At 34.9% G+C, this 25,851-nt stretch overlaps 4 protein-coding genes across 9 annotated transcripts; all 4 read left to right on the top strand.

Moving 5' to 3' along the window:
• The first annotated feature begins 856 nt into the window (after window positions 1-856).
• LOC112747689 (phospholipase D delta-like) lies at window positions 857-7,944 on the top strand. Its single transcript, XM_025795852.3, has 10 exons — window positions 857-2,147; window positions 2,487-2,603; window positions 3,103-3,297; window positions 3,917-4,222; window positions 4,333-4,401; window positions 4,592-4,739; window positions 5,977-6,125; window positions 6,466-6,618; window positions 6,799-6,999; window positions 7,404-7,944. Exons 1-10 carry the CDS (start codon window positions 1,191-1,193, stop codon window positions 7,698-7,700), a joined length of 2,592 nt encoding a protein of 863 aa, XP_025651637.1. The 5' UTR covers window positions 857-1,190; the 3' UTR covers window positions 7,701-7,944.
• A 525-nt stretch (window positions 7,945-8,469) lies between these two features.
• LOC112747691 (uncharacterized) lies at window positions 8,470-11,720 on the top strand. Of its 2 annotated transcripts, XM_025795857.3 has the most exons (8): window positions 8,995-9,129; window positions 9,231-9,250; window positions 9,625-9,765; window positions 9,895-9,918; window positions 10,091-10,193; window positions 10,282-10,431; window positions 11,013-11,082; window positions 11,260-11,720. In XM_025795857.3, the coding sequence occupies exons 1-8, from the start codon at window positions 9,127-9,129 to the stop codon at window positions 11,490-11,492; spliced, it is 744 nt and encodes a 247-aa protein (XP_025651642.1). In that variant the 5' UTR covers window positions 8,995-9,126; the 3' UTR covers window positions 11,493-11,720. The 2 variants fall into 2 exon arrangements, with proteins under 2 accessions (XP_072073635.1, XP_025651642.1); XM_072217534.1 differs by lacking the exon at window positions 9,231-9,250 and having other exon boundaries at window positions 8,470-9,133; window positions 9,607-9,765.
• Window positions 11,721-13,065: 1,345 nt separating this feature from the next.
• Window positions 13,066-19,527, top strand: LOC112747690 (ankyrin repeat domain-containing protein, chloroplastic-like). 2 transcript variants are annotated; one of them, XM_025795855.3, is made up of 9 exons: window positions 13,066-13,697; window positions 14,922-15,127; window positions 15,787-16,681; window positions 17,124-17,200; window positions 17,896-17,994; window positions 18,076-18,174; window positions 18,415-18,513; window positions 18,610-18,708; window positions 19,041-19,527. In XM_025795855.3, exons 3-9 carry the CDS (start codon window positions 15,943-15,945, stop codon window positions 19,152-19,154), a joined length of 1,326 nt encoding a protein of 441 aa, XP_025651640.1. In that variant the 5' UTR covers window positions 13,066-13,697; window positions 14,922-15,127; window positions 15,787-15,942; the 3' UTR covers window positions 19,155-19,527. The 2 variants fall into 2 exon arrangements, with proteins under 2 accessions (XP_025651640.1, XP_025651639.1); XM_025795854.3 differs by lacking the exon at window positions 14,922-15,127 and having other exon boundaries at window positions 13,235-13,697.
• A 1,850-nt stretch (window positions 19,528-21,377) lies between these two features.
• Window positions 21,378-25,340, top strand: LOC112747688 (bifunctional nuclease 2-like). Of its 4 annotated transcripts, none has more exons than XM_025795851.2 (10): window positions 21,378-22,147; window positions 23,145-23,357; window positions 23,448-23,497; window positions 23,571-23,627; window positions 24,021-24,086; window positions 24,180-24,251; window positions 24,414-24,523; window positions 24,663-24,754; window positions 24,880-24,944; window positions 25,053-25,340. In XM_025795851.2, the coding sequence occupies exons 1-9, from the start codon at window positions 21,868-21,870 to the stop codon at window positions 24,930-24,932; spliced, it is 993 nt and encodes a 330-aa protein (XP_025651636.1). In that variant the 5' UTR covers window positions 21,378-21,867; the 3' UTR covers window positions 24,933-24,944; window positions 25,053-25,340. The 4 variants fall into 4 exon arrangements, with proteins under 4 accessions (XP_025651636.1, XP_025651635.1, XP_072073634.1 ...); XM_025795850.2 differs by having other exon boundaries at window positions 24,863-24,944; XM_072217533.1 differs by having other exon boundaries at window positions 21,772-22,147; window positions 23,140-23,357.
• Window positions 25,341-25,851: the final 511 nt, after the last annotated feature.

Raw genomic sequence — 25,851 nt, 5'->3', positions numbered from 1 at the left:
AATATACTATATATAATTAACATTCACATAAATATAAAAAATCTAAAATAAAATATTAGAACTATTAATTTATGGAAATATAAAAAAATCATGATAGTTACTAAAATGAAATGAAATAAAATATTAGCATTATTGATAAATATCAATATAATTAATCATTAAATATTAATTTGTATATAATTAATTATATAATACTTTTCTAAAAAATAGTTGAAATTTGAGAAGAGAAAAGTATCCAAACTGATACTAGAATATTTCACGTCAGCTTGCTTGGCGCCAAAATATAATTTGTTATAGAATTTGAATTATTGAATTATTGTTTGTCGATGATTGACTCACTAAAATATAAAAAAGAATAATTAAAAAAATAATTACTAAAAAAATATGAAATAAAATAGAATTTATCTATGTTGTATTTTAAAGACACATATTAAAATTATACATTAAAAAAATTTTGATTAAAAATATAAAAAATTTAAATTTTTAATGTATTTGTTTTATACTTATTAAATAAAAAATTTAAATTTTTACTACCAATAAATTTATCATGTGCTTTTATTACAAATGTTAGTTAAACTTAATAAAATATTAGAATTATTGACAAATTTTAGCATAAACAATTATTAAATGTTAATTATGTATAATTAATTATATAATACTTTTTTAAAAAATAATTAAAAAATAAATGTAAACTAGCAAAAAATCCACCACGTCATAATATAATGATAATGATAAGAATTATTGAATTATTAATTATTGATTCACAAAATATATAAAAGAATTATAAATAATTATTAAACATGAATTTATACATGATTGATTATATAATATTGTTTTAAAAATATTAAGAAAAAACTATATAAACTGGCATTCTGCGCCACTTTAATATCAGAAATTCAGAATACAATTCGTGGAAGAAAAATATATATTAATGACGGTGGAAATGGTTGTCAAATAATTTTGGTTTTTGGGATGGAAACCGTTCATAGAATTAAGTGAAGGCGCCAGCGGGGTAAGAGTAAGACAGTGCAAAAGTCTGCAACACAACACAAGCAAGCAAACCGCAAAGCAGCACGTGATTTCAGTTCCACTCTCCCAAGCCAAAGCCATTCCAAACTTCAAGAACCCTCTCTTTATTCTCTCTTCTCTTCATATTCTACACTCGCCCGCACGGGAACACTGCCTCCTTCATGGCGGAAACCGGTAACGGCAATGGCTTCATGTACCTCCACGGCGACCTCGACCTCAAAATCATTGAGGCTCGACACTTACCTAACATGGACATCGTCTCCGAGCGGTTTCGCCGCTGCGTCACCGCCTGCGACACCATCAACTTCCACTCCTCAGAACCCGCCGATACCGCCACCGCTGACGGCACCGACAACCCTCCTACCACCGCCCGCCGCCACCGCGGTAAAATCATCACCAGCGACCCCTATGTCACTGTCTCTGTCCCCCAGGCCACCGTGGCCCGCACGCGCGTGATTCGCAACGCTCAGAACCCGCGTTGGGACGAACGCTTCAGCATCCCGCTTGCTCATCCTCTCGTCGACCTCGAGTTCCGCGTCAAGGACGACGACGTCTTCGGTGCCGAAACTATGGGCACCGTCAAGATTCCGGCGACCCGTATCGCCACCGGCGAAGCCATTTCCGGCTGGTTCCCTATACTCAGTTCCTCCGGCAAGCCACCAAAGCCGAACGCGGCGCTCCGCATCGAGATGCAGTTCACGGCGGTTCAGGACAACCCGCTTTACCGGAGCGGCATCGCCGCCGATCCAGAGCACCGTGGTGTGCGGCACACGTACTTTCCGGTGAGGAAAGGGAGCTCGGTGAGGCTGTACCAGGACGCACATTGCCCCGAGGGTTTGTTGCCGGAGATTGAATTGGAAGGAGGGAAGGTTTATAGGCACGAGAAGTGCTGGGAAGATATATGCCACGCTATTTCCGAGGCTCATCACATGGTTTATGTTGTTGGCTGGTCGGTTTACCATAAGATTAAGCTCGTTAGAGAACCGACGAAGCCTTTGCCTCGCGGCGGAGACTTGACCCTTGGCGAGTTACTCAAGTACAAGTCTCAAGAAGGGGTTAGGGTTCTCTTGATGGTTTGGGATGACAAGACTTCACATGATAAGTTCTTCTTTAAGTCGGTGAGACCCTAATTTGAATTTAGTTACTCAGTTTTGCTTTCTCTTTTTGGTTAATGTTGTAATCATTTCAATAGGACTTAGCTATGCGGTATTATCTGATTCATGTAGCCAACCCTAGTATGCAAGGTTTAGGTTTGTTAGTTGAACTTTACAATTCAAGTTTACAAGATCTCAAGTTTGATTACCTTGCTAGTATGATTTGATTCATCTAGCCAACCAACAAAACAAGGCCTAATTCTTCTTGAAATTGCTTCAATTAGTTGTTGCTTAATTTTTGGTTGTTTGAGGAAGTGTGCGTGCTTGTGTTGCTATTCTTCTGATTCGGGATTTTTGGTGCAGTCTGGAGTGATGCAAACTCATGATGAGGAAACCAAGAAGTTTTTTAAACATTCCTCTGTTATGTGTGTTCTGGCACCTCGCTATGGTAGCAGCAAGCTGAGCTTCTTGAAGCAGCAGGCAAGTGCTTGTTATAAATAGGCATTTTAACGTTTGGTAATCTAATTTTGTTTGAGTTTGACAACCTGCATTTCATTGATTGATGTTATCTGCATATCGCTCATAACATAGTCAGATTGCATTGATGTGGTATTTCTGTTCTTTCTTCCCCTTATGACTTTTGAGTTCTCTATAGTTGATGCACTCTCCTGTATGTTGTCAGGAGCTAGGGTTCTTTATGAGCTATTTTTCAGTGGAGTCAAATACTCAAATGTGAAATGCCCTGTGTTATGTGGCCTAAGCTCTTAATCGTGGGTATGTCTTTTTTGTAGACACAAAATGGAGAATGGGAAATGTATCTGGTCCTCTAAGTTTTTTTTTTCTATTAAATGGATACATTTCCTATTTCTGATTTTCTTATCCATGTCTTTGCTTCTAACTGCATTATTCATCCCCATGACATGATCCCGTGTTTGAGACAGATAGCTTATTAAAGTTGATTGTGATTGGAATTATACAGGTTGTTGGAACTGTCTTCACACACCACCAAAAGTGTGTTATTGTGGACACACAGGCTCCTGGTAATGATCGAAAGATAACTGTTTTTATGGGAGGTCTTGATCTGTGTGATGGTCGCTATGACACACCTCAGCATCGACTTTTCAAGGATCTTAATACTGTATTTGATGGTGATTTCCACAATCCTACATTTCCTGTAAGTTGTCAGCCCAATCAGACACATTAATTTGTTAAGTATTACATTTATTTCTTCCGCTTCGTCTGGGCAGTCCTGGTTGAAGCCATGATTTGATCGTGAAATATACAGAAGATTTTCAACAGTATTTCTTTAGATTATATACTTATGTTATCCATGTCGCCTTGGTCAAACCCACTAAAATTATGAGGTTGAAGTTGCAATGTTTATACTATATGGTAAGTGGTTTGTAGTGTGGTTCCTCTAATGGCTGCCAAGTATATATTTCCTTCCCATAGAATTTTTATTTTGAATATGAATACTATTCCATTTGAAAGCAATAAATGATAAGTCTCAGGGATGAATTAGAGGGCTACACCATTGGATTGTATGAAAAGTTTTATTGTAGATATTTGCTGAATCTCTAAAGACATTTTTGTATCATTTCAGGTTTACTTTTCTCTTTCCATTAAGATGAAAAAAAAATTACACATAAAATAGCATCCAATTCACTGCAGTTCTCACCTCTCTAACATCTCAGCTTTTCTTTTCCCTCTACTTTAAGATAAAAGAAAGATACATGAAACAAGATCCAATTTACAGCAGTTCTCATTGGTCTTATATGTGCTGTTTGTGATAGGCTGGAACAAAGACTCCAAGGCAACCATGGCATGATTTACACTGCAGAATAGATGGGCCTGCTGCATATGACATTCTTATTAATTTTGAGCAGCGATGGAGAAAATCTACTAAGTGGAGGGAGTTTGCTTTAATGTTCAAAAAAGCTTCTCAGTGGCATGATGATGCTTTAATACGAATAGAACGGATCTCCTGGATAGCAAGTCCTGCCATTCCTCATTCAAAAGAAAAGCATACAATTGTTCCAGATGATGACCCAAGAGTATGGGTTTCTCATGAAGCTGATCCTGAAACCTGGCATGTTCAGGTTGGATAATGCAAGCTTGCTGAGAAAATATTACTTGCTTGATATTCTTTTTTTCTTGATTGTGGAGATAATTTATTTCATTATGTTTTGTCCTACTTATGATTCTGCAGATCTTCCGCTCCATTGACTCTGGATCCCTGAAAGGATTTCCAAAGCGTGTTGATGTTGCTTTATCGCAGGTTTATTAATTAACTGGCATTTTCCTTCCAGTTCATCCTATTGTGCAGGGAAACTAAAAAAATGTTGACTTGAGTGAATGCTCTGCTACATGCTTGCAAATCAAACTAATATATTATGATCTTAATTCTTACATAAGGGATTGATTTGAAATATATTTTGTAGTTCTAATAGCATATTTTTTGTATGCAGAATCTTATCTGTGCTAAAAATTTGGTCATAGACAAAAGCATTCAAACAGGATACATTCAAGCAATCAGATCTGCTCAACATTTCATTTATATTGAAAATCAATACTTCATTGGTTCATCATATGCATGGCTAGATTATAAAGACGCAGGTCAGACTCAAAGTGTTATTTTCAAAAATTTAGATAGTTGGCAATACTTCTAAAATTATCCCCATCGGGTAAAGTATGTTTTTTCTTTTTTTTTTTTGTCCTTAAAGTTTTCGAGAAGTTTCAGAAATACCCTGGACATTTAATTTGATTTAATTTTTTATCTTTAACGTTTGAATAAGTTTCAATTTTACTCTTACTATTAATTTTTTGACAATCAACTATTAGTCAAATTTTTTTCTTCCAATTTTTCCCTTCCAAACAACATTCATCATCATCATCATCTCCAAATCCTCTGCACCTTTCACCATAACTCTCCCTGACCAAAACTCTATATATATCTCCCCCTAACCCTTCCCATCGCCACCCCCACCACAATCATCTTCTCACAACATCACCACCACCAACACAAACACAAACCATCACCACCACCAGACATTATTCCGTCGAAGAGAACAAAGAAACATGAGTCCATTGTAAATATACCACCACACTCATCCAAACAAAGTGCCTTCTTCATGGCTGTTGTCCGTTGAGTTGGTTCCGAGTTAAAAATCTAGTCACCATCAAGCAGGTTGGTGTTGAGAGAAGGAAAGTGGATTGAACAGTGTTTGTGTTGGATTAGGTGGAGAAGACAAAGTGTTGGGTGTGTGAAGGAATTGCAGTGGTGCTGTGGGTGGTGGTGGTGGTTTGTGTTTGTGTTGTTGTGGTGAGGAGATGATGGTGGTGGGGTAATAGTGATGGGAGGGTTATGGAGAGAGAAATAGAGGATTTGGGATGATGATGATGATGAAGAATGTTGTTTGTTGGAAGAAGAAAGTTGTCTGACAGGTGACGATTTGTAACTTATTTCATCAGATTAAGGACAAAATTGAATGAAATTAGACGACAGAGTTATTTTTGAAACTTTTCGAGAACTTAAGTGACTAAAGATATACTTTATCCTATTACCATCTATATGCCCTAGTCCATCTTTTTCTTTTTAAATTTATTTATTGATGCCAAACTTAATAAATTTTTTATGAGCCATGGTCAGAAATTATATTCCAATAATGATTGTAGCCACCTTTGTACTTATGATATATTTGCTTTCAAGTTCCTTGATATCTACATCTTTTGCTCTAATGAAGAGGGGGTAAAAAAAAAGAAGAAAGATAAGGAGATGTTCCACTGTAGGACTTGTTCTTTTTCTTCCTAATTTTTGGTCATTGTGAATTCATCTGTTGTTATGTGTGGTTAGGGGCTGACAATCTTATCCCCATGGAACTGGCGCTGAAAATTGCTAGTAAAATCAGAGCAAACGAGAGATTTGCTGTTTATATTGTTTTACCAATGTGGCCAGAAGGTGATCCCAAAACTGGAGCAATGCAAGAAATCCTCTTTTGGCAGGTATAGAATTGTCTGATGTATGAAGTTTACAGAATTGTTCGATGGTTAGAAATTTACTTATATCTGAAGTCTAGGGAGATCGTTTCTGTGGTGAACTTTAGAGGGTATTGTGTAAGTGTTGCTAATAAGGAAATGAAGGGACCAAATTCTAGTAAATCATGATTTATTGTCTATGTGGTATCCTTCTCAAAATCAAAACTATTGATTATTTTTTCCAATGGCTGTCAAACTTGCACTACAATTTCTGAAGGCAATCCCCTCCCCCTTCGAATAAGTACTTGAGTTGAAGTCTAATGCTTCCAAGGCAAATATTTTCTCAGTTATTTCTTTTCTTATACAGAGCCAGACAATGCATATGATGTATCAACTTGTTGCTAGAGAATTGAAATCAATGCAGCTTGATGATGTACGCCTGCAAGACTATCTCAACTTTTATTGCCTTGGAAATCGGGAAGCATTCAACGAAGAACCTGCAAGTGCAAATAATGGTCCCGTAAGTTTTCTAATAAATAACATTTATCTGTACGCCTTTTTACAGCATGATACTTTTGTTCTAAGCATCTTTTTTTTTTTCATATGGTGTTAGTAGTATATTGAGCCTTATAATTTCTTATCAGATCTAAAATGGTAGACACTGATCAAGAACACGGTGTGATTGTAATTTTCTTGTCAGGTCTCAGGAGCATATGAGCATCGCCGATTTATGATTTATGTGCATGCTAAGGGGATGATTGTTGATGATGAGTATGTCATAGTGGGGTCTGCTAATATAAACCAAAGATCTATGGCTGGCACTAAGGATACTGAGATAGCTATGGGTGCATATCAACCCCATTATACCTGGTTTGGGAAGAAAAGACATCCATATGGTCAGGTCTGTATTCTCCATAAGCTCTAATTACTCTGGCAACTTTCCTAGTAGAGATCAATTTCCCTTTTCCAGCTTCAAATGGCATGTGACTTCACAACTGGAGCATGCTACAGAGCTGAAAATTGTGTATCTATTGTTCCAAATGAGTATATCCTATAAATATGTTGAATAATAATGACTCGATACGTTATCTGGGATTCACCCTTGTACTGAATATGAATGCCTTGTTTTCAACTCGTTAGAAGTACTAATGATGTCATGGATAAGCAACCTTCTCAACTATGTTTCTGTCGTATCTTTTTGTGCTATGTCTGTTCAAAAGTTGAATTAATTATTATTTGATGTCTTAAAGGAAAAACTTAATATTACAAGACTACAATTACATCAGCTGGTTTCTGTTCCTGCAGATTTATGGTTACAGAATGTCGCTGTGGGCAGAGCATCTTGGCATGTCGGGAGAAATTTTCAGGGAACCAGAGAGTTTGGAGTGTGTGCGTAAAGTGAATGCAATTGCAGATGACAACTGGAAAAGATTTGTTTCTGAAGAGTTTTCAGAGCTGCAAGGACATCTCCTGAGGTACCCTTTACATGTAGATCAGGATGGGACGGTTAGTTCTCTCCCTGATTGTGAGACTTTCCCAGATGCCGGTGGTAAGATAATTGGGACTCACTCTCCAACAATTCCAGATATCCTAACAACATAACGATCTCCAAAAAACTATAAAAAAAAAAACGATCTCCAAAATTAATGCTTGATTCAATATTTGTAAATGATGTGTAATTGTGTTGGGTTGGGTGCCCTTGCTGGGCTAGATGAGAGAAGAGGAAGTTGTAGTTTTCTGTACTTAAATTTGTTTGTTACTTCAAACTCTTGTATATTATATAGACAGTAGTGATTCATAATCTGAATTTCAACAATAATAATGTTTGATCATCGTTGTTAGACAATGTTTTCTTTATTGACTTCTCAAGCTGATGTTATTTTATGTTTAATTATGCTAAAATTACTTTTATGATTAGATATGCTTATACTTTTTTTTATATAAAATTAAGAGTAAAGTGACAAATAAATTTTTGAAGATTTATATTTTGGACAGATTAGTCTCTAAAGAAAAAAAGTATTAATAAAGTCTTCTAAGGATAACAAATGTGGACAAGTTAGTTCAAATTAAGATTTTCTATCCTAATAATAAGAGTTATCCTAATAATATGAGTTAATAATTATAGGAGTTAATTTGAAGGTAGTGTGTTTGTATTTGTTATCTTGAAGAACTTTAAAGGTATTTTTTTTTTCTTTAGAGACTAATATATTTCAAATGTAAATTTTCAATGGTTTATTTGTCATTTTACTTGAAAATTAATATGATGTATGTATAAAATAAATTATTTAGATTGACTTAAATTATCATTACATGGTTAAGAAAAAGCCTTTTGAGATAACCTCTTGTCAGTTGCAGAGTAGTCTCACTTGTAATAAAACTTGCCTATGCTTATCTTTCTGGGTTGCTTGAACACTTTCAAAATACTAACTAGCACGTTTGAAAACTTGTTAACTAGTTGAAGAATTGTAAGAAAATCGATTTAGTGATGACAATGTGTCCAGAGAAGCCAGACTATGCAAGGAAAAATGATATGTGAACTGTGTTGGGGTGAATATACTTGATGCTGAATGAATGGATAATTGGGTAGCATTTTCACAAAAAGTACAATAAAAACATATAAGGAATGGATTGATGAATCAATTAAGTTGACATAATTGCCTAAGTTGGACATATACTGGAATACGTTTTGTTTCAAAGCTTAGGATACTGTAGATATTTTTCCTTAATCTTAGTCAGACTGAAACAAAACTTGGGATTATTGGGAAGAAGCAAAAGATCTATTGAATTGAATATTGGATTTTGTTAGCCAAGAAAGACCCGTTTTGGAAGGAGCTGTTCATATTAAACTGGGCCGGCCCATATATAATTAGACCAAATTGACCCGTTTAGCAGCTCCAGTGGTGAAAAATGTAAAACGATTCAGAGTATATATTTACGGAAGAAGGAAATCGGAGGTCAATTCGCTTCTCCAAAACCCTAACATTTCGTCTTTCTTCGTTGAAACATCCGAAGCTGTTAACCCGTGCGAATGGCAAGTCTCTCTCCCCATCTCTCTTGTTCTTTCGAGCCATTCAACGACTATAATCTAACGCTTCATTCATTTTTTTTCCTTCTGTTTTCTTTATTTTGCAGGCGGATTCTCCTGTGAGAAGGTAAACCCTAGAAATTCTCTTTTCATTACGTACATCATAATCAAATAACTAGCAGCTCAATAATCTGCATTCTACGCTTATAGAACATCTTTGTATTTGTGTGTAGCTCTTAGTTTTTCTCCTCTAAACATCGTATTCGCGGTATCGCCATCGCCAAGTTGTTTGTGATGTTTGGTTGGTGTTTAATTGGGAGGTTTAGGTTGTTGTGCATTTTGCTTTACATTTGGACCAATGGAATTGGATCCCGCCCCCCTTTCTTTTTGAACGGTATTGTGTCCATGTAACGAGAAGGCAAATTGAAAATGAGTTTGTAGATTAAATGAATTTCTAAATTCTGTACGTTACTCTGAGCTTAGAATGATCTGTTATTTCAGGAACTCAAGGTCCCCTTCCCCGTGGAGAGCTCAATCAAGATCAAGATCCAGGTCAAGGTCCAGGTCTAGGCCTAGGTCTAGGTCTAGATCACGATCTATCCCAAGACAAAGGCCAAGGTCCCGTTCAAGAAGCCGCGGCAGGTTTGATTTCAACATTTGGGTCTGGTGTCTATAAAGTTCAATGCACTCCTTTCTTATATTTCTTTATACAGCACCTGACAATTCTTCCCTTTGTTTTTGTACATTTGCTTGCTTTATTTGTCTTTCCAGACCAAGATCAAGAAGTCATGAGAGGTAAGCCATCTTTTAATTTTTAGTTGTGCATGATCTTAAATTCTTAATACATAGCTCAACATCACAAGTTTGAAGTTTGATTTTGAAAGTATTTCTGAAGGGCACAGCTGCGCTTGTGTGCTCTGTTGATTAATATGTTTCAGGAAGTCTAAGATCTTTATTGATGCTTCAGGGTGGGAGAGACTCAAAATCCAGGGAATACACTTTATGTGACAGGTCTATCGTCAAGGGTGACTGAGAGAGACTTAGAGGAGCACTTCTCTAAAGAAGGAAAAGTTAGTGCCTTTTATATCTTATCCATGTCATTCAATCTTATAGTTCATTGCTAAGCCCTTGATCTTTACTAACAATTTCCTTTATTAGGTTGCATCATGTTTTCTTGTGGTGGAGCCTCGAACACGGATTTCTCGTGGTTTTGCTTTTATCACAATGGATACTGTTGAGGATGCTAACCGCTGTATCAAATACCTAAATCAATCAGTTTTAGAGGGTCGCTATATCACAGTTGAGAGGGTAATGTGTTTTAAATTAACTAGTAGCTGATGAAACACGTACTTGTCTTTCTTCTTGACTTTGAAGGTTTTCTGGTTATATTCAGAATACATTGCATCAGCTATGTTGGCAGCAATCAAAGATGATCAGTTCATCCATGTCAACTTTAGTGAAACAGCTTGATCAATGGCAAGCTTTAACAGCTAATCAAATGCTGAAATGCGTCTGATCAACTAAACATAGCAACTATATTGTCCAACAACTTTACAACCTCTCAGCATTCATTTCAACTCTCAACTAATCAACGGACATTATCATCAACTTTCTAATCAGTCTTTTGTGGTATCTTACACCTGGCATTAATCATGAGTCTGTGAATGGAGTTTTCCCCCCCTTTCTCATAAGCTAGGTTCTTTTTTATGATGCACTTTCGCTTAAAGGTCGAACTCAATATAATGTAAAAAGTGGTACATCAAACTATCCATCAAGGACAGATGGGTATCATAGAGATCAAGCTGTTATGCCATGACAAATCATTGGATGGTTTTTCCATTTTCTTTTATAACGATGAAACTCATAATTTATCTTCTGTATTTTTTCAGTCGCGAAGAAAGCGGCCAAGAACTCCCACACCTGGACACTATCTTGGGTTGAAAAGTACAAGAGACTATGGTAAGTTTGAGATGCATCTTCTGAGAGATTTTCTGTATATACTTGTATATCCAAGTTGAGGATCTTGAATGAGTGGAGAGTGAATACTAGTATATCTATTTTTTATTGTTACAAAATTCCAAATTTTCTCTTGCAGTACTAATGTTTAATAAATTTCCATCTTCTGATTGTTTCTAGGGCACCGTGGTGACCGTGGTGCTGATCGTGGAAGGTATCGAGGTGGACCTGGACGTGATGATTATCAATATCGACGGTCCCCTAGGCGATCACCATATCGAGGTGGCAGGGACTATTCTCCAAGGCGCTCTCCCTATGGTGGGGGTGGAAGATCTAGGAGGGAAAGGTCTAGGTCACCCCCTTACTCTCCATACGGCAGCCCAGATAGGAGATATGCTCGGGGATCTAGGTGATGTTTTTGTTATTGAAGTTTTTAGAGGGAAAGCAAGAATGTGTAGCTATTATGGTACCTTGACCATCTATTTTTGCGTATGTGATGTACTTGTGTTCCCGAGGATGTCTGCAGTTGTGTGCCTAGTTGTTAAAATGTTAAAAACCTAGTGTTGGAATGTGAATCACAAGTCAGCATGTGTCACTAGTGCATATCTTTTTATGATATTTACTATATACTGTTCGAACTATTTATCTTTTAATTTTCCTCTCATGTTACCGCTAAGTTCTCCAGTCCTTGGCCTCTACATTAACCCCCCATACCAGCCGCCTCAAAGGTAGCTGAATTTTGCCTGTCTGTAAGAAGATGCTTGTTCAATTCCATTCCAGGAATAGTAGAGGATGATAGGTTTATGTGGTGGTCAAACGTTCAATTCGGTCTGAATTTGCAAATGCTATAGCGGGTGTAATGATGGCAATATGAATCCGCTCCAAAATTTTACTTTAAAATAGTCGAGATGATCAAGGCAATTAACATGTTATATATTGACAAATTGTTGGAGTGTTTTTGAATTACATTAGCTATGTTTGTTTGAGTGGAAAATGGAAGGAAAGAAAAGGGAGAAAAGAAAATGGGAAGGAAAATGATTATTTTTCATTGTTTGGTTGAAGAGAAAAATTGAGGGGAAAGAAAATGGATTCACCAATTTTTTTTCTCTCCTATTTTTTCTTTCCAATTCTTTCCAATTTTTTCTCTCCAACATTTGAAAAAAAATGGAGAGAAAACTAATGTTTCTCTTTCTACTTCCAATACTACCCATTCACTTTTTTCAATATATGTTATAATATAGGGGTAAAATTATTTTTTTATAACATTTTTTTCTTTCTTATTTTTCTTCCAACCAAATACATCCAAAGAAAATAAAAATCTACTCAATTTCTTTTCTTTCTTTTCTTTCCTTTCTATTTCTTTTCTCTTTATTTCTTTCTTTTCAACCAAACATAATTGAATAATTGAATGACTGACTAAAACTGATGGCATGGATATCTGCGAAAAGGAATGTACATACATTAAATTTTTTATTTTTTTATGAAGTATAAATGCTTAATCTATCATAATATTATGTTTTAATACAATTCCTTTTCTTTGAGATGTTCTTTTCATTCAGAGTATATTCCCCATTCTCCAATGAATGATTAAGTAAATAACCCTCTTATTTTGGAACCAATCCTGTTCCAAGCTGCTTAGGAAGAAAAAATTCTGCATAATGTTCAACAATTAATAGCTAGGTGTATTTTTTGGTAGTTTTTGACTTTTGTATTTACATCAAAACCAAGTGTATTTGTACATTATCTGATTATCATCGATTTTAGTAATTTGGTTATACAGAAGTAACTTTTTAAAAAAGATAAAAATAAAAACTGATTAAAATATACATATTTTTAATTTACAGACATTCAAGTATTTAAATATATCTACCAAATAAATTTAAATATAAATAAATGAATTCTTATATAGTCAATTATCAATTATATTTAAAAAAATAGACAATAACAATCTATCTGTAAGTCGGACCGAAAAACCTGTTCCTTGGCAGAGTATGGGACGGAGCAAGGAATAAAATCGGTGAGAACCGGACGGGTTTGGTAAAAACTGATGAACTGATGGTTTGAGAAATTCAGACTGGTTCGATATTTTAATTTTTAAAAATCCCGACCCCAAAATAATGTCGGTTAAATGCAAAAACCGCCAATTTCAGAAATCGTTATCGAACTGTCGAACTGGCTGGGAACCAATCGGTCGAACCGAATTGTGATCCGGCCGGTTTTTTGAATTGGGAAGCAAACGGCGCCGTTTCATTGATTCAGAATCAATGAACCCTAACTCCTCCACAGCCCTATCCTCCAGAACCAGAACGCGCTAGCCTCTCTTGTATCTCTCACACTCAGTCCAGAATTCCTGCTCCTCCCTCACTTCCGTCCAGCCACCGCCTGCTCCCTCACTTTCCCTTCATCGCGCAGCAGCCGTCGCAACCTTCCTTCCCCTCCATCGCGCAGCAGCCACCGTGCGAACGTGGAAGCCTCCGTCGCGCAGTCACTTCCGTCGGCGCCAGCTCTGTTCCACTGCAGCCACTGCCTGTTCAAAGGCCGTTCGAAGCCCATTCGAAGGTGAACCTTGTCGTGGTGTCTCCCTCTTGCGTGCTCTGTTCAAAGCTTCTAGCTTCTAGGTAATTTTTTTTAACTATAATTGAATAATTTGTTGTTACTGTGAAGTTCTGTGAATTGTGAACCGTGAACTGTGAGCTATGTCTATGATTTATATTTTTTATTTTTCTGTGAACTGTGAAGTGAAATGTGAACTTTGTTGAATGATTGTTGAATAATTATTGTTACTTAAGTTGTGCACTTTGTTGTTGTAACTTGTTACTAGGTTGAATTATTATCGAATAATTTTGACTTATGATTATTGGGTTGGAGTGATTTGATGTGGGTACTTGTGAACCTGTGATTTTGCACTTGTTAATTTGTTAAATAGTTATTGTGATTCTTGCAATTGAGATTATTGGGTTGCTTTGCTCTTCTCAAATTGTTAATTTGCTAAATTGTTGCTGTTATTGTGATTCTTCATTCTTGAGATTGAAATTGTGTTTGTTTTTTGTTATTGGGTTGCTGGATTTTCTATTTAGATTTTGTACTTGTTAGTTCGTTAAATTGTTGTGATTCTTGAAAGTTGAAATTGAGATTATTGGGTTGCTTTGTTCTTATCAAATTGTTAATTTGTTAATTTGCTAAATCACTGGTGTTACTGTGATTCTTGAGATTGAGATTGTCTTTATTTTTTGTTAGTGGGTTGCTGGATTTTCTATTCAGATTTTTTGTAATAATAATTGTTGAAACATTGATTAATTGTTGGTTCTAAACCTTGTTGTTAATTGTTTGAAGCATGATTAATTTTTGAAGCATTGATTGATTAATTGTGATGCTTGGTGGTTGTTGTTTGATCTCACCGCATTTCAGCATTTGATCAATGAAATGTTTTGCAAACATTCAGTTTTTGGTTTGCATTTTCATATATTGACTTGGATTTATACCTTACTAAAAGTTATCCAACGGAATAAGTCAAGCTGATCTCATGAAAATCCCAAATGACTAATAAGATTGAATGACAAACTTGATCAGTTGGATGTTGGCATTTTATGTATGGTTGGTTGTTTTTGTTATTTGACTTTTGAATTTGTATTTGAATATGTTTATTTATATTTTATTTATTATTTTATTATAAAACGGTTTTTTCGGTTCAACTACGGTCGAAACGGTTGAACCTATGAACCAGTGAACCAGTAACTAGAATGGTTCAATGACTGGTTCGGTTTTCAGAACCTTGCACCCCACCCCAGCTCTCTCATTCACACTTTCTTCTCTCTATTCCTAACGGCCCACACACACCACAGAGCTGGTCGCTGGGAGCTCACCTCGACATCACCGCCGTCGCCGCGCCTCTCTACTCTGTCTGAGCTCGGCTGCTCGCGCGTCTCTCGCCTTCGCGTCTCCTCGAGCTGTGCTTCACTTCTTGCTCGTCAGCTCGTGTCGTCGTCCGTCCTTGCCATCACTGCTTCTTGCTCGTCAGCTCGCTGCTCGCTGCTCGTTTTGTGTGTTTGTGAGCTCTGATTTCTTATGATGCTAGTATGTAATGTAATTGACTAATTGATTGGTTATGAAATTATGATAAGACTCGAATTTGTTAATTTGTTGAATGGGAAGCTTGCTACATATTAATTTAGTTATGCTGCAGACTGCAGATTTTGTGTTGGTTTGCTAATTTTGAATTTTTAAAGAGAATTTTGGAGATTGGTATTTAGTTATTTAGTTTTACTTTGTGGTTATGCTATTATGATTCTGCTAATAAAAATAATAGGGATGCACCTTATTTTTAATTTTAATTTTGAGGGCCCTGAAATTACCATTGTTAGAATTGATTGTTGATTGGCTCTAATTGGTTGTTAATTGTTTAATAGGCTCCATTGCTACAATGTGATTGTTAATTGCTTAATTGGAATTGATTGCTAATTGCTTAATTGATTGTCAATGTGATAGTGTGATTAGAATTAGATAATAAGCTCCGTAGAATTGATCGTTAATTGCTAATAGACTGTTAGAATTGATTGGGAATTGTTAATAGGCTTCATTGCTAAAGTGTGATTGTTAATTGCTTAATTGGAATTGATTGCTAATTGTCTAATTGATTGTCATTATTATTATGTCAAATTAAGTTATTAGTATAGTATTGACTAATAATATGTCTTTTTATTTAAATAGGATCGGATCAGTTAGTTCAACCAGTGATCCAGTAGACTGATCGGTTCAATCCCCGGTTCGATTCTGACACCTATAATTGCAGTTGAATCCTTCCATAATCCACAAAGCCTTTTGCAGGCAAAGATACGGTTCCGAGCAGCAGCATCCAAGTGGGCTATGTTCCACTACATGGCTCTGCTGAATCCTCCTCATCCTCCCTCTATCTTCTCTTCATTCCCATTCTTCACTCCTTCTCCGCAGTTTCTCAAATTCCCCAGAATCTGGAAGAACCCACACTCTCTCCCCACATCCTTCCAGTCCTTCAACGAAGAAGAAGACGAACACGTTATTGGCGACTGTCTCGTCTACGAGGAAGGAATTTTCGATGACCCCATTTCGCAAAACCAGACCAATTCCCACTCTGATAATTCTCGCACTCTCACCCCAACCAGAACCAAACCAAGTTCCAAGAAGCAGGTTCCTGAAATTGCCACTGAAAACTTGGTTCCCGACAAATGGAGGGAGGTTCAGGCAGAACTCAACATAACCAAGAAGGAGAGGCGCAAGATTGCTCAGGAGATGGAGTTCAACAGCAAGGTTATGAAGAAGAGACAAGGCTTGGTTCCATTGAGGGACATGAACCTTGACGAGTATAAGGCTTATAAGGAGGCCAAGTTGGCACAACTGAAACCCCTTGTTCTCGATAACCCTTCTGGTTTTCCAGTGAAAGAGGAAGGTTCCATCAGAAATGGAGGTGATTTGAATGATGGGTATGATAATGGTGGTGGTGGTAGTCGGCGTGTAGAGCCTAAGAATCCTAAGTGGGCTGTTTATGGGAAGGGTTTGGACAATGTCACTGAGTTTTTCAACAGTGAGGACTATGACCCTGCCAGTGCTGATACTAAGAACAACGAAGGTATCTCCCTTTTAACTTGGTCTCTGGAAATTTGCAACCTTGATGTATGTATGTATGTACGCTATAAGAGTTGACACAAATATTTCATTTTTACTCGTGTACGTGTATCTGCATCAAATACTGCTACTTTAAATTTCTTAAATTTGTGACTAGTTCTTTCATAGAAATGCGGTGTTTCAGTATTGTATCATGTTGTATTCAATACTTCGTATTTGCATTTGTATTTGTGCAGCATAGATGTATGATTGGTATGATAACTAACTGATTGGTTCTGTAGGGCTTTACATTGTGGTGGTTATTGAGTGGCAATATACGGATTAAGATAATGGACTTGTTAACTGTGATAGAATGAATGGTTTTATTCGTTGTTTGTTTCATTGTTCTCAGAGAGTGGTGTCTTAAGCTTCTCTTTGCAGTGTGTAATGTGCATGCCTTTTCATAGGTCACCGGAGGTTGTTCACTAAGGAGGAGAAGGCTTTATTGAATAAGCGAGTACCAGATTTGGAAGCTGCTACTTCAGTAAGTTTTCCATGTCTTATCAACAATGATTGATGGCTATTTGCTGGTTTTAATATGATTATTGGGAATGAGAATCTTTCACTTTCACCTTATAGAGGTGGTGTATTGAGGCTTAGTTTGGTAAATATTTTACTGTTTAAAAGTTGTAGCATTTGTGTTTGGTAAATTAAATTAAAAATGGCTTTTATCAAGCATAAGCAACAAGAAGTGCGTCTGGTAAAATGGCTTTTAAAATTTAAAAATACTATAATAGACATTAATATAAGAATTAAATTTGAATATTAATTAATATCGGAGGTTATATTAGACTTTTTAATTTTGATAAACACAAGCCAACTTTAAAAAGCTCTCCCTTAGATACTTTCAAAAGCACCCATGACTTTTAAAAACTATAAGCATAAGCACATGAGCTTTTTATTTACCAAATGCAAAATGAAGTGTTTATACTTTTAAAAAGCACAATCACCTCTCCAAAAAGCTTTACCAAACCAAGCCTGAGTAATCTCGGTATTTGCAGATGTTCTATGCTGCTTCATTCTTGGAATCAGAAACCTTCTACATTTTCCCTTTTTTTTTCCCTTGGCAGAATTGTAGTATAGGTATAGAGAAGTAGGTCCTGATTTACTTATTTGTAGCCTTTTAGTGAACTTAATTATGTTATTTATTTAACTTATGGCTAATACTGATATTTTCAGGAAAAATGGCTTCCGCTGCACACTCTTGCTGCATGTGGAGAATTCTACCTTTTAGATTCTTTGATGAAGCATAATGTAGATATTAATGCTGTTGATAAGGTATACATATTAACTTGCCGCGTTAGAGACTAAAATGTGTGCGATCCTCTCGCAGAGCTGTAATGATTCACTTGTTTCCAGGATGGTTTGACAGCTCTTCACAAAGCGATCATTGGAAAAAAGCAAGCGATTACTAACTATCTCTTGAGAAATTCAGCTAATCCTTTCGTATTGGATAGAGTGAGTAAAAACTACTAAATTGTCTTGTTGTTTGGATTGTTTTCATTGCATATGTGAATCTTTTTACTTGTTAGTTTTCTTTTGGAAGTTAGATTTTGTGCTTATTTTGCCACCAGTTGGAAATAATCAACAGTCAAATCACATCTAGTCATAAGGATTTCATCTTAATGTGAAGAGCATATCGAACATTAGCCTTAGTTACCTGTTGCTGATACTCTACTCTGTTGTTTTTGTAAACAGGATGGGGCCACCTTGTTGCACTATGCAGTACAAACAGCTTCTAGCCAGACAATTAAAATTCTCTTATTATACAATGTGGATTTAAATCTTCAGGACAATGTATGATTAGTACTCTCAAATTCATCTTATAAACTCTTTCTTTTGTCAATTTTGTGATGAACTGCTTGATAAGACAATTGATTTGCTCCATCACAGGATGGCTGGACACCATTACATCTTGCCATTCAAGCTCAGAGAACAGATTTAGTTAGGCTTCTACTCATTAAAGGTGCTGATAAGACAATAAAGAACAAGGTAATTTCCTACTAGTACTTTGGCTTGGTATTGTTGTTGTTGATGAGAATTTCTAAAATGCCTGAGGAATTGTTAATTGCTGCATATGTTATGCTAGTTTCTCGCGACCCATAGTAATTAAAAAGATTTTTCTTTTACAGTATCACAATCTAATATTTAGTTTTGGCAAATCTTGACGGCATCAATTAGTCTGTTTATTGAATCAGTTTCAATAGAGCTTAATAGATTTTGTTACACGCTGCTTCAATAATTTGTTTGGTGCTTAAAACAGTAAGAGTGTTCAAGGCTCATAGTTTCTTGTTGTGTTGGCTTCTCTGTGTTGTTTGTCTCAGGATGGTTTAACACCACTTGATCTTTGCCTTTACTCTGGTCAAAGTCCCAGAACATACGAGCTAATCAAGTTGTTGAAGTTGCCGCAAGGGCGCACAAGACTCGAGTCCAGGTAGGGCTAATAATCAATATGACGACAGAAAGATTTGGCGCGCGAGTTATGAGCAGTCATTGTGAAGTCTTGCATGACTATTAGCACGTAATGGATTCTCTCGGATGAAAATTTCCCATGATCTTGTAACACATCCTTTTGGGGCGAAATTTTCCGGTTTGCTCAAGGAGGAAGTGATAAAGGACATTATGTAAGGAAGGCAAAGATCACTCCATGTAAAATTGATTCCTACATGGAACAAAAGAGCATGCGTGTTTAGAAGTTAGAACCAATATAGTCATCATAGGAGAATGTGTGTGTGTAAGTGTTCAGTGTCGTGTATCCAACTTCTTGATACTCACTAAATTCTAATGGCATTTTCTTTGCTCGTTTTTATCTCTTGGATGGTTTGACTTGTCTTTTTGCCTTTAACTGAAACAGATGGATGACTTAATCAAAATTGTTAGAGGCAATATCAAATGTTATGACTGATGGGGCTAACAAGCAAAACAACTTTTCAAAGATTTTGACAAACAGGCCAATAATAGTCATTGTAATTTTTCTTTGCAGGAAAATAGAAAAAAAATGACGTAGCTAAGCTGTAATCAACAAAATCATTATTGTGTATAAATAAAATAAGGGGAGTGTTAAGTAAACAATAATCATCTTGAACAACATGAACAACCACTAATTAAATAAAAATATACTACATTTTTAAATTAATCATCTAAATTTTAATATTAAAATAACCATTTGTACATCTAGTGAAATGAACATTCGATATATCTATTGTTCACATTATTTAATATTTTCATTGTCTACTTATACTTTTCCATAAAATATTAATCCTTTTTGTGTGCAAGTCATGCGATTATATTTTAATATTCTATTAATATAAATATAATAACCAAGTTTTTTTTCAATAAATTATTATTTGTATCCTTTTGTTTATAATTACTATTAGATTAATAGACAGGTAATCCAATTTTTTATATTCAACTTATATATGGATTGTGATTCTTTTATCACTGCAAAATCAATAATTCGTATTCTATATTTTGATATTTTCTTCTCCATTCTTGGGAAGACTATTTTCTCTTTTTATTCATCAAAATCTAAAATAAACTGGGCCCTAATTTGATCTTCACTATTTTATACTTATTCATTTGATTTATAATTTAATCACTACTTGCTACTTCTGTATTCTGAAATCAAGCATTGCAAGTTTGCAACCGAATAAATAAAGCCAATAAGCTATAAGAAAGAAAAAAAAAAGTTGCTACTTGTTAGGATAAAGACCCTAACAAACTTTGACGAAATGTACACGTTTAGTTCTGAAAATTTTGTTCCCTTTCTATGTGTCATTGTTAGCGATCTATTAATTAAATTATTTTTTTGTGAAAAGGATTGGGAGAAAACAAAAATCAGTAAATTGAAAAATATCTTCATACATTTTTTTAGCACAATAAAGATATTTCTATGTATAATTCGTTTCTTGATAGGGATTTGTTAAACTAAGGTTTTGATGGTGACAATTAAATTTCGAAATAAATTACAAAAAAAAAGGATTAAAATGCAAAACTAAACAGTATAAAAAAAATAAATTAGCATCATAAATAATAATTTAATTGCTTCATAAACAATGGTAATTTCTCATATAATACCCTTGGTCCATATCAGCACGCAGCATTAAATAAATAATTTTACATATGCATGAGTTTCTTAATTAAATTAAAATATGAATGTAAGAAGGAAAGTAAAATGAAGTGAGATGAATTATGTTAGAATAAGAAAGATTACTAAGATAAGGTGTGAAATTGTGAATAATACCATGAATAATAACTTAGAAGATAATATATATTAATATATAATATATCTTTGGTTGTTGGTCATGTGCAAAATTAGAGGGGGACAAGGATGACAATAATTTTTATAGTTCTATTCTGATAATTAAAATTTAAAAGTAAGAGCTGAGCTAGCATACCAGAAAAAGCTCTCTATCCTTATCACCAAGCTGCTAAGAATCTCATGCTTTTTCCTTAAATTTCAAAATAAAAAAGCAACAATAATATTAATAAATTAGGACTCCAAATTAATTTTACATATGACAAGATTTTAAAACCAACAAGATAGAATCTAATATAGTGGAAAACGAATATTATGAGATCCTAAAATTCCAATATTCGCAAAAAATAGTTGTGATTTAGCGTCTGATTTTTTACTATTTATATAATGAACTTTCTTTCTCATTGTTGAGTCATTGAAAACTTGTGTGTTTTTTTGTTAAGATATATTAATGAACTTTCTCATTCTTATACAATACTTTACTGTGACTACTTTTTTCACTCCAGTTCCACGCTACAAGAATTAATTCATCACGAATTTAAATTTTATTTAATAATTTATTATTGACTAATATTTTACTGTATATATAAAAGATGAAAATTTAGATACGATTTTATACGAAGTTGGTAATTAAATGCTGTTAAATAATTTAATTAATTTGACTAAATTTTTATTTAACAATTTTCAATTATCAACTTCACCATAAATTTAATAACTGCATCTGAGTTTTTACCATATATAAAATAAATTACAAATTTTAACACTTATTTAAGCTTTAAATACTACTCGATCGATCTAAGTTGATTTATTATGGTGACTCTATAAACCAAAGAAAACGAAACAAAACGCATCGCGTATCAAGCAACGTCTCTTCATCCTCCACCTTCACCACAATGCTCTGTTCCCGATTCTGCGTCCGTACGATCCCCGGCGTTGCCACCGTCGCCGATCACGGCAATGCCACTCGCTGTTCCTCCACCTGCCTCCCTCACTCCTCCCTCGCAATGGACCTCTCCCCTCTCCTCCACCACGCTCCTTCCCTCCGAACAAGCCGCCTCCGATGCCGCAAATCGGTCCTCATTTCATGCGATTCCTCGCGTGGACCCTCCCGCACCAGATCCAGCTTCGGCGATCATCACGATGACTATCTCGAAGCTTCTCTTCTTCTCTCTGGTACTCTGCCCTAACCTCACCTCTCTCTTTCTCGCCTTACTTGTATTAGTCTCTGAAGAGAAATGAAAAAGGAAATAAAAAAATCATTTTCCCCTTTTTTACATAACAAATTAAATTATGAAATTGAGCTATGAAGTGACGGTTTGGGATGATCACAATTCACCAGTGGATATATTGTTACAGAAGACGCGGTTTTTCCTCACTCTATGCCTTTGCTTTTGTTGAATTCGTTACTCTGAGTCTGAGATTGATGGCTTCATCCTGTTGAATGATGATATAATAATTCCACTGTTGTTTTATTTATTTATTCATTTATTGAAGCTTCACCCTTTATGTTTTTCTGTTTAATCACACTGAACCAAAAAGTTTTGTTTTTTCCTCCTAAACTTTAGCTTCAATCCTTTTAAAAACTTGAGCTCTGAAATGTATATTATTTATATATACTATTGTTTTTATTCAGTGTTTCCTAGAGTAGAGCCATCAAATTTTGTTGTTCTTGAGTCAATGTCCTTTTACCTCTTGGCCCTCAGAGTAATAATATGAGAAGCAGTGTTTGTTGTTGTTTTATGTTTAGTCTTATCTTTTCCTACATGATTTTATTGTTCTACATTTTGTGGAAGATAGCAAATCCAGACACGTTGTACATCCCCGATTATAAACATATAGTAAAATGAATTCTAAGTCAATAAAGGGATATATTATATATCTTTGCAATGGGGATTGTTCTCTCATTTCTAAATTACCATTATGCTCAAGTTAGAGGATCACCAAATCCATATTATAATATTACCTACATAGGCGTGTGTTTGTTTGAGTAGCATTTACCACAAATGCTTCTCTATGAGGACAAGCTGATAGCTATTACCCTCCGTTCTTTCTAATATTTTTTTTCCATTTCAAATCATTTTAGTGTGTTGTAGTGACTCTGTTTCTTTTTATCATTTAGGTTATACATGTGTATGCATCCCTGAAATCTTTATTACTTAAACTAGCGCAGAAACAATTTCACACTATCATATGTGGAGGCATCGGTCTCAAGAAGAGTTACAATGGAAATCCTCTACACCATCAATTCCCATAGCTGTCCAAGGAAGAAATTTGAGATCAGATAATAATTTGATGAGACAAAGCTTTCTACAGCGTTTCCAGAATCCAACCATTTTTCTCAAGATTTCTTGTGATGGAGACTATATTCTGCCCATTGTTGTAGGTATGTGTCAAAGTTAAAATCTTTAATTTATCGTTCCCCGTCATTTGTGAAAATCAGATTTTTATTAACTTCATTTCTTTGTCACTGCAGGAAAGGTCGCTATTGAAAAACTAATTGATCCTGAAGTTGAAGAAAATGGGGTAATTCTTTGCATTCTTTTATTCCATTCTTTTGCACAGTTCTTTTCTGTTCATAATCAATCCTTTGTTGCAGGTTTGTCCAGACCAGTTCCAGTTGGCAAAAAACGTGGTTGAAAGACTAGACCATGAAGTATGAAGCTAAGCATTTCCCACATTATATTTATGTCAATGGTTTTTTATTTGTTAATTTATTTTGTTCATTCTGATGCATGTCTGTTGGGTCTATGAAGTGATATTATTGATGGCAGCAAGAAAGAGTATATGACCTTTTTTGTTTAGCTTCCTGTATTACCTTAAATTCCCAAGACTCCCTCTATAGGGAGAGTAGGTCATTATAACATCTGTCGTGGAAACCACTTTTGATTGTTATGAATTCTTCTTGATAATAAATTCAAGAACCATTCCTTATCCTAGATTCCTAGTGCAGAAGTTTTACAGCAATAGCATTGTACCCCATAACGCTACCATGCTTGGTCATTGTCAAATAAATTGTTCAAAAGTCTTTCTTCATTTACTCTTTCAGGTGATAATGGTGAGGATTACAGAGAGAGTGGTCAGTACTTATTTTGCCAGAGTGTACCTTAGCCAGGTTATAAATAAGTCCTTTATTATATGATATGTAACCTCTAGTTTTTGTTTCTCTCCTCATGAAAGTTCTCATCAAAGTTATTAACTTATCCAGCCAGGGAAAAGCAATATTATTAGTGTGGATGCACGGCCCTCTGATGCCATTAATATTGCAAATAGATGCAAGGTATAAATTCTGCATCGACCAAGATCTGTTAAGGAAGTTTTTGAAAGGAGGCATAACCGAAGATTATCATATCTGTTCTCATGCTTAAATCATATTAAAAATGCAATTTATGCATGAATGTGAGACAAATCCACTTGTATGACTTTAATTTGATTTGTGCAGGCCCCAATATATGTTAGTAAACAAATTGTCTTAGCAGATGCTATCAGGCTTGGTTATGGAATGGGCAGAGCGCATAACAAAAGACCTACTTATGATGTAGTACTTGACAGGTATTGCATAATTATTGAGTGGCATTCGTTCCTTACTGTTAGGCATATTATTCTCACTTTTTACCACCAGAATTCTCTATTGAACCCTTTTCCTTGGTATATATCATCTGCGATTTTTAACTTTGTATATTTCTTACAGTGCTGTAGATGGTCCTGATTTAGTAGCTGAAGAACTTAGTATGATGAATAACATGCATATAGCTATCAAACATGAAAGATTTGAAGATGCTGGTAAAAATATATTTTCAAGTTTTGGGTATAATTATAGTTTAATATCAAAATGCATTAACAACTCGCAAGTATTAATATCACATTTTGTTACGAATTAATGCTATGCAGTTGATTTGATTTTGCAGCTATATGGAGAGATAAACTTGCAAATCTTCGTAAATCAAAACATGAACACTAACTGGCTCGTTAGGTTTGAAAATTACTTCTATGCAATTCAACCTTTTGGAATTTACCTTAAAAAATGTCTTGAGTATAGTTGTCTAATTGTGTATTGAAATATTTCATATGGTAATGACAGGATAACTTGTGAGGAAGAGAATGCATCTTCTCCTAATTTTTCAACAGGAAGAATATATTATTGAGGCATAAGATACACAAAAATGAAGGAAAACTGGAAAAAGTATGATATGTATAGTTGTGAATTATAGTCATCAACCCGTGTTAATGTATATAAAATGTATTGAAATTCCGCTTCTACGAATACTCAGAGTTGCAATGTTGGCTACGAATTCCTTCACATCAGTGAAAGGAAGTGTGGAATTGATATCTGGTGATGAGTACATAATATCTTTCTTGATCTTGAGTATTTAAGTGACTGATTATAACTACTCTTTGTTAGGGGTTCAAATTCAAATCGATTTAAATTAAACTGTTCATCCAATTCAATTCAAATCAAAAACTGATTAAAATCGCACTAATTCGGATTTAATTGGATTCTATTTTTTGCAAACCATTGGATTGGATCGGATTTTAGATTCACTTTTCATAACCGATCCGAATCAATTCAAACAGTACAATGTGTTATTATTTTATTATTATGTTTACAATTATACTTATGAAATATTCGATTTATTATACATTTTTATATTATTTATGTAATATTATTATTTAATAAATATTTTATATTCAAAATGTTATTTATTTATCTTAACTAATTTATAATTTTATTTCTATTGTTATGTTTTCGTTGGTTTTTTAAAATATTGTTGAGACTTGTTATGTCATTGTTAATTATTTAAAATTTGATGTTGAGACTTGTTATATGTATTTAATTTTTTTTAATTTACAAAATTCTAATCCAATTTAAACTACACCGC

The sequence above is a fragment of the Arachis hypogaea genome, chromosome 15 (assembly GCF_003086295.3).
Source record: "Arachis hypogaea cultivar Tifrunner chromosome 15, arahy.Tifrunner.gnm2.J5K5, whole genome shotgun sequence".
Taxonomy (NCBI): domain Eukaryota; kingdom Viridiplantae; phylum Streptophyta; class Magnoliopsida; order Fabales; family Fabaceae; genus Arachis; species Arachis hypogaea.
This window is presented reverse-complemented; position numbering and strand designations above follow the sequence as displayed.